General features: G+C 43.6%; 1 protein-coding gene across 1 annotated transcript in view; it reads left to right on the top strand.

Moving 5' to 3' along the window:
- The window catches only part of LOC111949697 (uncharacterized), a 28746-nt gene extending 18201 nt beyond the window's left edge, over nucleotides 1-10545 (top strand). The window contains exons 16-29 of the mRNA XM_024134512.2: nucleotides 431-593; nucleotides 1078-1160; nucleotides 1760-1920; nucleotides 2224-2353; nucleotides 2660-2811; nucleotides 3968-4034; nucleotides 4429-4557; nucleotides 6886-7209; nucleotides 7353-7450; nucleotides 7546-7661; nucleotides 7739-7818; nucleotides 7982-8016; nucleotides 8166-8246; nucleotides 8392-10545. Of these exons, the coding sequence (XP_023990280.2) occupies nucleotides 431-593; nucleotides 1078-1160; nucleotides 1760-1920; nucleotides 2224-2353; nucleotides 2660-2811; nucleotides 3968-4034; nucleotides 4429-4557; nucleotides 6886-7209; nucleotides 7353-7450; nucleotides 7546-7661; nucleotides 7739-7818; nucleotides 7982-8016; nucleotides 8166-8246; nucleotides 8392-8772 (2000 nt within the window). The 3' untranslated portion in view covers nucleotides 8773-10545. The remainder of the gene's footprint in view (nucleotides 1-430; nucleotides 594-1077; nucleotides 1161-1759; nucleotides 1921-2223; nucleotides 2354-2659; nucleotides 2812-3967; nucleotides 4035-4428; nucleotides 4558-6885; nucleotides 7210-7352; nucleotides 7451-7545; nucleotides 7662-7738; nucleotides 7819-7981; nucleotides 8017-8165; nucleotides 8247-8391) is intronic.
- The last annotated feature ends 1574 nt before the right edge of the window (nucleotides 10546-12119 follow it).

Below are 12119 nucleotides of genomic sequence, written 5' to 3'. Positions count from 1 at the left end.
CGTTAATTATTTGAATCAGCTGTGCAGTGGAGGGTCAAAAAACTAAACGTGCACCCGGGGGGGGCAAGGACCGAGTTTGGGACACACTTCTATAGAGCACAACAGGTTACCAATCTCTGTGCACTTCTCTGTCATATGGCATGACACACTTTACACTACATATTGTAGCCATGTGTATATGTCAGTTCCTCCACAGGAAAATACAGTTATTTGAATTTGAATTTAGGGTCATTTTGCTTCAAACAAATTTGGGTGCAATCAAGTAGCTTAATTTCTCAGAGATCAAATTATATTTCAACAAAAAAGTGTTGCAGGAATGTTTATATGATCTTTTTAAACTACAGAGACCTTTAGAACAACCTGAAATAGTGGGTGTCGTGACTTGCTGAATTGACGTGGAATGAATGACTCAGGAATCTCCTCACTCTAGGTGTCCTGAGTCTCCTGCTTGTGCTGATCCTGGTGCTCACCACCACAGCTCTGGTTCTGAAGCCCAGTCGGGCCAAGCTGGTGTGCCAGGGCAAACTGAGGCCTAAGTGGCGGAGCCTGGGAGAGCCCATCCCTCCAGTGGAATACGTCTACAGTGGAGAAAGGTCAGCCAGACGCAACCAAACGATCAATACTGGTTTATTCTATTAGCTTTTATTAGCTTGGCTAATAGCTTTCAGGGAGTGGGCCAACCATTTATCTGATATAGGATCTTACCACAGTTATGATTGACAGTTGGTAGATAGCAGGGAGTGGCTCTACTAACAGCTCTCTGGTCAGAATTCAATCATGGCAGATAATAGGTTCTCTGAATTGTATTTTCAGAGGTGTATTTGATTTGCACTGCAGCATGTCCCTTACAAATCAGCAGTCCTGTGGCATGACCCATTCAGTTCTGATGGTGAGCACGGCTGAGAAGTCTTCAGGTGCGTCATGCAACAGGACTGTTGTTTTTTTACAAATCAAGTCAACTCCATCCATCTGACCAGGGGACACCTTGCTGTGCAAGTGAAACTCTGCTCCGAAAACCTCCTTCTGAAAAAAAAAACATCTACAATGATTGACTTTTCTCTTTTGTTTGCGTCTCAGCCTGAATGGCCAGGGGGTGCTGGGCTGCAGGGGAGTCGGAGAGGGGGCTGAGGCTGAGGAGCCTGCAGTCTGCCGTGGAGGAGGTGACTAACTCGGATTACTCACTGCATTAATGATGACAGGTTCATAGTCTCAAAACCACCCATGGTACATATACGGTCACGTACAAGGTTATTTACCCCTCTAGATGAATAGTTGACGTTTTTGACTGTACCCAAATATCATAGACACTGAAATACCATTGGATAAAGGGGTGGCAGATAGCCTAGTGGTTAGAGCGTCAAATCCCTGAGCTGACAAGTGGAGAAAAAGAATCTGTCGTTCTGCCCCTGAGCAAGGCAATTAACCCTCTGTTCCCGGGTGCCGAAGACGTGGATGTCGATTAAGGCAGCCCCCCCCCCCCCACCGCACCTCTCTGATTCAGAGGTGTTGGGTTAAATGCGGAAGACACATTTGAGTTACTAGGGAGGCCCCTTTCCTAATGGTTTCAGGAGTATTTTGCTCTGCCATTTCCATTTTGGATCGATTATCCATTTTATACCAAAATCCAACTCAAGGATGACGACAGTGCCAACCATGATAATGTACTAGTGAGGCTATTTCCCTCTAGATCAATTACATTTTCAGTAGTCTTGCGTTGGAATTTCAAGTGATTATTATTATCCACAAATGCTACCCCAAGGATACATGACTGGGAAGTTTGAGCTGGAGGAATTCAACGTGAAAACTCTCTACGACAAGCTGGAGGATCAGAACCTGCATTTGGCGTCCCAGCTGGCCAGGCACCGCAAGGACACCCAAGAGTTCTACCGAAATATCTGTCAACAAACAGATGCGCTGAGGGTATGAAAAATATGACATAATAGGACAGGAGAAACGTAGCAGACCTGCGTTCAACTACTATTTGAAATCTTTCACATACTTTAGCCTGCCTGAAGGGCCAGGTGGGCAAGGTTAGCACTTTTGGGACTTCTCTATTGGTTCCATTGCAACAGCCATGGTCAAGTGTTTTAAATCATTTCAAGTAGTATTTCAACCCAGGTCTAGAAATAGTCCCCCTAGAATCTGTAAAGTGACAGAACATAAACAATCATTAGACCCATCGGTCCTTTGAACGGCGTAACTAGTGGTTTTATGTCGTACTAGGATGTTCTGGAGAACATGGAACCCAAAAAGTTGGGTCTGTTGAAAGAGCTATTGGAACGCGATGCCTTGCAGAATGATCCATACACCAATACGGATGCAGACGGGGACGGGCGTATCCAATCAACAAAAGGTACGACTTAATGATGTCAATCAGTGGCCAATAAGACATTTATTAACTGCTATACTGTAAAAATCATCTGCCTACAGAGGTAACGTCTCAGAGATAACGTATTGCTTTGCTATACTATGACCAGCATTTGATCCAACACAGATTTAAGACCAGCGCACAGCGATAGACCTTTAAGGGCAATTTCCCTGATGTTTGCAGAAATCACTTTCTACTGTAAACTTTGTGGATGTCGGCTCAAGGCAACTGCGGTGCACAGGTCTTTTTTTTCTGCACTGATCTGAATCCCAACCTTTGACCTGTCAGCAGAACCGTCAGTGGTGCTGATGGGAGCTGTAGTCAGAGCATTGGAGGCAGTCCTGTACAGACTTAGCGGAGAGAGCTGGCAGCAGCAGGACATGACCGCAGCACACTGCCACACAGACACCAGGGAGTGTGAGCTGCACACAGGCTACACACAGGTAAATGCCTATCACTTCCAAAGGTTATATATACACTCGGTTGCCAGTTTATTAGGTACACCGCCCAGTTCACGTGGCCATGGCTTCCTATATAAAGTAGGCAGGCAGGCATTCAGACATTCAGTTACTGTTCGATTGATCGTTAGAATGGTCAAAACGAGTGACCTAAGCGACTTTGAGTGTGGTATGATCGTCGGTGCCAGGTGCGCCGGTCCCAGTATCTCAGAAACGGCACGGCCTCTTGGGCTTTTCACTCACGAGTGTCTAGGGTTTACAGAGAATGGTGCGACACAAAAAACATTCAGTCAGCGTCAGTCCTGTGGGCAAAAACAGTTTGTTGATGAGAGGTCGAAGAAGAATGGCAGGAATCGTGCAAGCTATCAGGGGGGCAACAAACAGGCAAATAACGGTGCAGTACAACAGTGGTGTGAAGAACGGCATCTCGGAAACGCATAACTCGTCGGTCCTTGTCACGGATGGGCTATTGCAGCAGACGACCACACCGGGTTCCACTCCTATCAGCTAAAAACAAGATGAAACGGCTCCAGTGGGCACACGATCACCAACACTGGACATTTGAGGAGTGGAAAAACATTGCCTGGCCTGACAAATCCCGGTTCCTGTTGCGTCATGCTGATGGCAGAGTCAGGATTTGGCGTAAGCAGCATGAGTCCATGGCCCCATCCTGCCTGGAGTCAACGGCGGTGGTGTAATGTTGTGGGGAATGTTTTTACATTGACACCAGTTGAGCAATGTTTCCAGGCCCAAATAATTCAGGGTGTTCTGGAGGCAAAGGGAGGTCGTTCCCCGGTACTAATTGGGTGTACCTAATAAACTGTATAGCATTATTATAGCATTATTATAGCTAATAATGCTTAGTATCAGACAAGCACCCCATTGTAATGTAATAATAATATATGCCATTTAGTAGGCTCTTTATCCAAAGCGTGGATACATTTTTAACGTATGAGTGGTTCAGGGAATCGAACCAACTATCCTGTCAATCCAGGCGCCATGCTTTACCAACTGAGCTACAGAGGACCACAACCATTCACCAGCATATCTGTATTTACATCCAAAGGTTGTCAATCAAAAGGAATATGGGATGTGGATATTGTGAATACTAATAACTAATTATATTATTTTCGGTTTTTAGTTTTCCTCAGCCAACATGACCAAACCTGCATCAGGCCATGAGACAGGACCACCACCTCATGATCTAGGTAGGATATAGACACTGTTCAAATCATTCCCCTCATGTACACCTGTAGTCTTATTCACCAGCTGTGAGTATATTTCTACACAACTTCTTATATGAATGATTAGAAGAGCCAGGCATATTGCGAGGATATGTTACCTCAGCCCACTGCAAATTCAGTAGACAGTGTTAAGTTATGAAGTGAGGAGACACGGACACCGCAGTCGGGCCACATCTAGGAACAGTGGTTTTGTTTATTCAACCTGAATGACTTTAATGCTTTTCAACACAGTATTTTTTTTTTTACTCGGTCAACTTGCTTCGCCCTATGAAGTGGGACATGCAACTACTCCCACACATATAGGACTTTGCAGTGTTGTGCATTAACTTCCAACTTATCTTCTGCTCTTCTGTACTAGTACACCTACAGAGCACAGCCCCCTGTCTGAGTGAACAGGACCTGTCCAAACTAGTGGCAATGACCCCTCTGTCCAGGACCCTGCAGGAGATACAGGAGTCCCTCCAGAACCTATCTGGTGTAGACAGAGGTTAGGGACAGCTTGAACCTCTCTAATGCTCCATGCTTCTCTTCTCCCGAGAGAAGAGATAATCCTCTGTAACTGTTGATTGAAATGTTGGAGATAACAACTGGGACTCGAGACGGGACTCGAGTCCAAGGCAATATTGACTAGAGTGCCCATCATGGGCTATGGTCAATTGTACTGTCAATCAATGAATGCTGCATGTTACTTTTATTCACAGTATACGGTACAAGTCAAAGGTTTGTACACACCTACTCATTCAAGAGTTTTTCTGTATTTATTTCTATTTTCTATATTGTAGAACATCAGTGAAGACATCAAAACTATGAAGTAACACGTATAGAATCATGTAGTAACCAAAAAAGTGTTAAACAAATCTAGATTCTTCAAAGTAGCCACCCTTTGCCTTGATGACAGCTTTGCACACTCTTGACATTCTCTCAACCAGCTTCATGAGGTAGTCACCTGGAATGCATTTTCAATTAACAGGTATGCCTTGTTAAAAGTTAATTTGTGAATGTCTTTGGTCCAATTTGGTCCAATCAGTTGTGTCGTGACAAGGTAGGGTTGGTATACAGAACATAGCCCTATTTGGTAAAAGACCAAGTCCATATTATGGCATGAACAGCTCAAATAAACAAAGAGAAACGACAGTCCATCACTTTAAGACATGAAGGTCAGTCAATCTGGAAAACTTAAAGAACTTTGAAAGTTTCTTCAAGTGCAGTTGCAAAAGCCATCAAGCGCTATGATGAAACTGACTCTCATGAGGACCGCCACAGGAAAGGAAGACCCAGAGTTACCTCTGTTGCTGAGGATAAGTTCATTAGAGTTACCAGCCTCGGAAATTGCAGCCCAAATAAATGCTTCACAGAGTTCAAGTAACAGACACGTCTCAACATGAACTGTTCAGAGGAGACTGTGTGAATCAGGCCTTCGTGGTTGAATTGCTGCAAAGAAACCACTACTAAAGGACACCAATAAGAAGAAGAGACTTGGTTGGGCCAAGAAACACGAGCAATGGACATTAGAGAGGTGGAAATCTATCCTTTGGTCTGATGAGTCAAAATTGAGATATATGGTTTCAACCACCGTGTCTTTGAGAGACACAGAGTAGGTGAACAGATGATCTCCACATGTGTGATTCCCACCGTGAAGCATGGAGGAAGAGGTCTGATGATGTGGGGGTGCTTTGCTGGTGACACTGTCAGTGATTTATTTAGAATTTAAGGCACACTTAACCAGCATGGCTACCACAGCATTCTGCAGCGATACGCCATCCCATCTGGTTTGCGCTTAGTGGGACTATAATTTGTTTTTCACCAGGACAATGACCCAACACACCTCCAGGCTGTGTAAGGGCTATTTGACCAAGACGGAGAGGGATGGAGTGCTGCATCAAATGACCCGGCCTCCAATCACCCGACCTCAACCCAATTTAGATGGTTTGGGATGAGTTGGACCGCAGAGTGAAGCAAAGCAGCCAACAAGTGCTCAGCATATGTGGGAACTCCTTCAAGACTGTTAGAAAAGCATTCCAGGTGAAGCTGGTTGAGAGAATGCCAAGAGTGTGCAAAGCTGTCATCAAGGCAACTTTGAAGAATCTCAAATATAAAATATATTTTGATTTGTATAACACTTTTTTGGTTACTACATGATTCTATATGTGTTATTTCATATTAATCTTTTTTATTTTTAATTTTTTTATTTTTTTACCCCCTTTTCTCCCTAATTTTCGTGGTATCCAATCGCTAGTAATTACTATCTTGTCTCATCACTACAACTCCCGTACGGGCTCGGGAGAGACGAAGGTCGAAAGTCATGCGTCCTCCGAAGCACAACCCAACCAAGCCGCACTGCTTCTTAACACAGCGCGCCTCCAACCCGGAAGCCAGCCGCACCAATGTGTCGGAGGAAACACCGTGCACCCGCCCCACTTGGTTAGCAAGCACTGCGCCAGGCCCGCCACAGGAGTCGCTGGAGCGCGATGAGACAAGGATATCCCTACCGGCCAAACCCTCCCTAACCCGGACGACGCTAGGCCAATTGTGTGTCGCCCCACGGACCCCCCGGTCGCGGCCGGCTGCGACAGAGCCTGGGCGCGAACCCAGAGACTCTGGTGGCACAGCTAGCGCTGCGATGCAGTGCCCTAGACCACTGCGCCACCCGGGAGGCCCCATTTCATATTATTCTACACTGTAGAAAATAGTAAAAATAAAGAAAAACCCTTGAATGAGTAGGTGTGTCCAAACTTTTGACTGGTACTGTATATCTGCTTAGCTGACTAGTACAGTACACTAGTGATGTCCTCTGACACTACAGTTTGTATTCCAGCCAGTACTGACAAGACCACAGAGGACCCAGCAGTGCACCTGATTCCCGTTGCCCTGGACAACCTCTCCCCACAGCACTTTGCCATCTTCCTGTTCGGCTGTCATGTTGTGAAACTGCTTTGCAACACCCAAATCTTTCCCCCTGTCATGCTGCTTCTGTCCAAAACGGTTCCTGTCTCAGCCTACGAGGGCCTGGTGTCACACTGCAATGGGGACTTTTATTTTGACACCACCAACCAGATTCTGTATCTCTGTGAGGCAAAGCTTGAGAGTGTGGGACAGTTTATTGCCACTCTCCTACAGTCTATGGCCTATATTGCTTCAGGTAAATAGATAATAATGTTGTGAAGCATGGTCACATTTTAAGCGGTATGAATTTTTATGTTACTTCGGATTTTTGTTGTACTATTTTGTTGTTGATGTTCTCCCAAAGTAGGTTTATCATGTCAGATGAATGTCCTGTATTAGGTTCCAAGCCTGAACGCTTCATGCAAGTCCTCCATCATGCCATCTCTGCTTTGAGCCTTCAGCTGTTCAACGCCTCTTTCAGATATGATGCAAACAAGGTAAGAAGCCTTGACGTTTCTGGAACCCATTGATTCACAGGTAAATATACTGTACTGTTGACTGCAGCGGGCAGACTTGTGCCTTACTTTTACAGGCGGAGAGGGACACCTCACTGACCTCAGACCAGTCTCCTGGGAAGTTAGTAGAGGACTTTCTCAATGTCCGTGTCCCCACTGAAAGCCAGTTCACGGAGCACCTCTTGTCAGACAGGTTTGTGTTGCACTTTTGACAATGACCTCATAAAAACATTTACAAAATGTTTACAATCCTTTACAATTGTGTTTTAGACTCCAACGATATAAGTATTTCAATGTGGAGCAAATCGTGTGGGATCTTAAGCAATTTCCAGCAGAGGACACTGAAAAGGGTAACCTGTTTTGATAATATTAGGTCTATATCATATGCACGTACTGTGAAAACAGTAAGAATGTGTTCTGTATTGAACTATATAGAAATATGTATTACAAAAATATATGTAGGTACGTATTGTGTATTGCAAAGCCCATGTATGTCCTCAATCTATTTTTCAGGACCTTCTCGACAATATTTAAGAACACCTGTCCAAGTAAGTTTTGCTGACAGTTCCACCATGTTTTCCTGCAGTGAATTTCCACATTGAGCCATTGTACTGTACATGTTGTTTAGAACTTACTTCACAATCCCCTCAGGAGGATTATTGAGTTGATGGTTGCTTGACCCTTCTCTCTGTCGAAGGCTCACTGTTTGGAGAAGGAGATGGACCATCTGAATGAGGTTTTCCTGCAGCTCAGCGTTCAACTCCAGAAGAGGACCCAGGTGAAGACGTGGCTGAAGCAGAGACAGCAAAGCTTTGACCAAACCTCAAATGTTTCTGGTTTGCATCATAAGCCTCTTTAATTGAACATTTGAAATTCTGATGCTGTGGTGACTCTCTCTCGTTCTCTCCCTCCGTCCCTTCCAGGGTGCAACACCCGAGAAGGCCCTGAGTCGTAATGGAACAATGATGTTAGAGCTGAAGAGACAGTATGTATCCCAGAGGCTCAACGAGCTGCAAATCAGATTAAATGGGATGAGCCGGCGCCAGCTAGACGGCCACAGTCCAGAGGAAGAGGAGCAGACCCGAGATCACCCACAACCAGAGCCAGACAACTATAGATCAGACGGTCAGGAGGAACAAGATCATTCTCTAGACCAGGAGGACCTAGACAGCAGGGTACCAAAGAACCATAAACTAGAAAATAACCAGAGCCCGTACAATCAGGAAGTAGAAAGCCAGGGACCAAGCAGTCAGATGACAAGCATGGGTAAAACAGGCTTCAGAGAACTAGATGTATGGGAATAAGCCAGCATGTGACAATGGGATACTGGTTGTGTGGTTTTGGTGTGATTTGTCTCGTGATTTTGTAGATTACATGTACAGTTTAGTGTGAATAATAGATGTATAATAGGTTCGTCACATCTGATTTAATCAAACTGATCATTTTCATTGGAGTGATATTTATTAAAGATATGAATTGTGCTTTCACCACAATGTCACCAGGTAGAAATACTTTCCAGGTCCATCCCCCTCCATGTCTTTCAAGCTTCAGCCACCGATGTCAAATCAAAACATCACCGTCTCATTGGATGACCAGTCCGCTCTTGCGCCTGCTTCTCTTTGTTTCAACCCAAACATCTTTGTACGAAGTGACCCAGATCCTTTCAGGAGTATTTATGAATATTTTATTACACAATATTCTTTCGTCCGTTTATGGTCCTTTCCGTCTCTCTCTCCGAGCAGCGGTAAATGTATCAGCATCACTCCAAATCCTGGACCCGTTCCAAGCTGAGTAATCAAGACAATATAAGTGCTGCATGATAGTTCATCCACAGGGCACTCTGCTAATAGAAAAGGAGTATTCCTACAGGGGGGTGGGCTTAGACTGTGAGCAGATTGAGGAGGTCAGCTGGACCAATCTTCAAAGGCTGTTAGTATCAGTTCCCACGACTTGGTGACAAGTCCCGGGTTAAAGCTGCCTGACAGCCCCTATCGTGGAGATTAGAAACAATGTCTCACTGAATATCATATCTCACACCACCCACTATCTGACTACTTGTCATACCTCTCTCAGCTGGCACTGGCACTGTGCTCTTAGAAAAAGGGTTGCCAAAGGGTTCTTTGTGGAGGGGTAAGCCGAAGAAGCCTTTATGGTTGTAGGTAGCACCTTTTCTTCTGAGAGTGTAAACCAGCATACGTCTTTCTCGTGTAAGGACTTGCAATGTTTTAGTATTATTTCTGCTCTAGTTGCTTAAACAACGACTACACTATGTTATTTATAGAAAGGAAAGCCCGGTGTATGTTTTTGTCCTCAGGTTGGCATGATGTTACCTTTTGCCAGCTGCTAGTGGAGCCCACAACTGTTCCTGTCCCATCACTGTCTGTCGATAACAAATGGATAGCTGCAATACAGAGTGCATGATACAAACACAAAATGCTTGTTACAAATGTTATTTGAACTTGTTTGGTCATTAGTGTTTTGTTTGGAGCAGCACACATTTTTGGAGGAAACACATTTGATATGGAAGATTTTATCAGGATCCCATGGATACAGACTCACTAAGTTTTGCCCTCTGATTTATTTGGGGGGCGGGGGATACTGCTGTGTTACATACAATTAAAGAGTTATATTTGTTGCAGTTATAAAATCTCATATTGTGGTACATCAATATCAGTAATGGCACCCAAAAAATGCTCCATAACATAGATCAGACCCCTTCAAAATCTAGCCTCCTCTTCAAATAGGATTGTGTAACCCCCATATGCATGTTTGTATTGAACATCTGTACTACACTACTGGGGATAAATATATTGTCTACTTTTCATTAATTCAGCACTGAGTTTCATTAATTAAAACGTTTCTATAGTTTCTGGACAGATTTCACGGTTAAGTTCCAACATTTTCCATCAGTGTCCACATGCTGTAATCATGTTGTAATCTTGAAATCCCTCCAAATCCCTGGGAATCTGTTGCCCCGGACGCCGGCCAATAGTTTTTAAAAAATTAACGTTTGAACAATGCGTTTTAATGTTTTTTTCAATGTTTGACTAAATCTTAAAAAAAAAAAAAAAATTACATTTGAGGCAAAACATTTGTATTTTTAAACATTTGAAACAGATTTTTTTTTACAGTGTTTCTTATTGGACAATTTCCTACAGTACAGTACTTTCCTGTCTCACTCTGTTTCAAAAAACATTTTCTCCTTACCGAACACCACTCGCTAGTTTTCCATTTTCGGTCATCCCAATTCAGGTTCACAATCTCATATTTCTGCTGAGCCTCAGTGTCATTTTACCGGTGCATCCATTTACCGGTTGGGTGTCTATGTCTAATCAGTCTACTTTACTGTAAATAGGCCACCAGTGATTTGCTTGGAGTGCATTACCACCACCCTCAAAGCTTAGTGGTGTGTGTACCTTCATTAGGAAATGGATTACTTGACTTTCACCCTACACAGTACCCACTGGGCACAGACGTCAGTTCACTGTCTATTCCACGTTAGTTTAATGTAATTTCATTGAAATGACGTGGAATCAACATTGATTCAACCAGTTTGTGGGTCATCTATTTGTTTTGTTCTTGGAGATGAGCATGATAAACAAACCAGTTTGGTTTCTCTTTCTCAGAGCTGAGATCCTCCTGTGTTAGTGTACGGGTTTTGCCTTTTCTCTGCCTTGTTCCCATCATCCGGTCCTTCTGCATCACCGTTACCATGGTTCCCTTATCTGTGGGATGTGGCGGTGGCAGCCACCAGGCCTGCCGTATTTAGTCTGTGTCTGAGACTCACCCAGCTTGCTGGCAACATCACTTCTGTTCCACTGCCATTTATGTGTTTTCATTATAAATAATATGCTGTGGAATTAGTCACTCAAATTATGATTGCTGCCTACTTGCTTGATGGCATGTATATAATGATTTGGGTTTATCAGCCATGCGCTCCGATATATATACATTGAAAAAATGTGTCACATACAACATCCATATATATAGAATGACAACATACATACATTTGCAATCCATGGTAGGAAGCCTATACTTTGAGGTAAGCCTTTCTTATTCCTCTATACACATACTGTACACTGGCCACTAGATTTAAACACAGTGATCTCCTTGTTAGATTACACTGAATCTTCAAATCTGAGCACCACATATACACTGTATCTGCTTTATGAAGCTGAATGGAGCTTTACGAGGCCTTCACTGGATAAACCTTTTGATTATTTCCAGATTAGGAACATTGAAGAACATTCGAGAGTTTAAGAGGTTGAAGTACCACAGAGAAATACAAGTGAGAATATTTTGGAATGTGTATCAGTGTCACAATATCTTTGCTTTAGATGCTGGTTTAGAATGTACTGTATTTCTGCAATGTATGGAACACACACAGGACCATCCATTACAGGACAAATCTGATTGATCATATTCCATATGTCAATGCCTCACAATTCATTAAACAGCTTAGTCTTTCATGAATAAATGTACTAGGAAAGCTAACATAATTCATACTAAATGTGACTCATAATGGGTATATTTGATATCATGCCAATCCTTGATCAGTACTTTAAGGCTGCGTCTCAAAAGGTACGCTATTGCCTCTATAGGGTGACATTTGAGATGCAGCCCAGGCTTCTTTCACACTGGTGAGTGGTTG

The sequence above is a fragment of the Salvelinus sp. IW2-2015 genome, linkage group LG22 (assembly GCF_002910315.2).
Source record: "Salvelinus sp. IW2-2015 linkage group LG22, ASM291031v2, whole genome shotgun sequence".
NCBI classification, from domain to species: Eukaryota; Metazoa; Chordata; class Actinopteri; order Salmoniformes; family Salmonidae; genus Salvelinus; species Salvelinus sp. IW2-2015.
The sequence above is the reverse complement of the archived record's forward strand: the minus strand, read 5'-3'. Positions and strand labels throughout refer to the sequence as shown.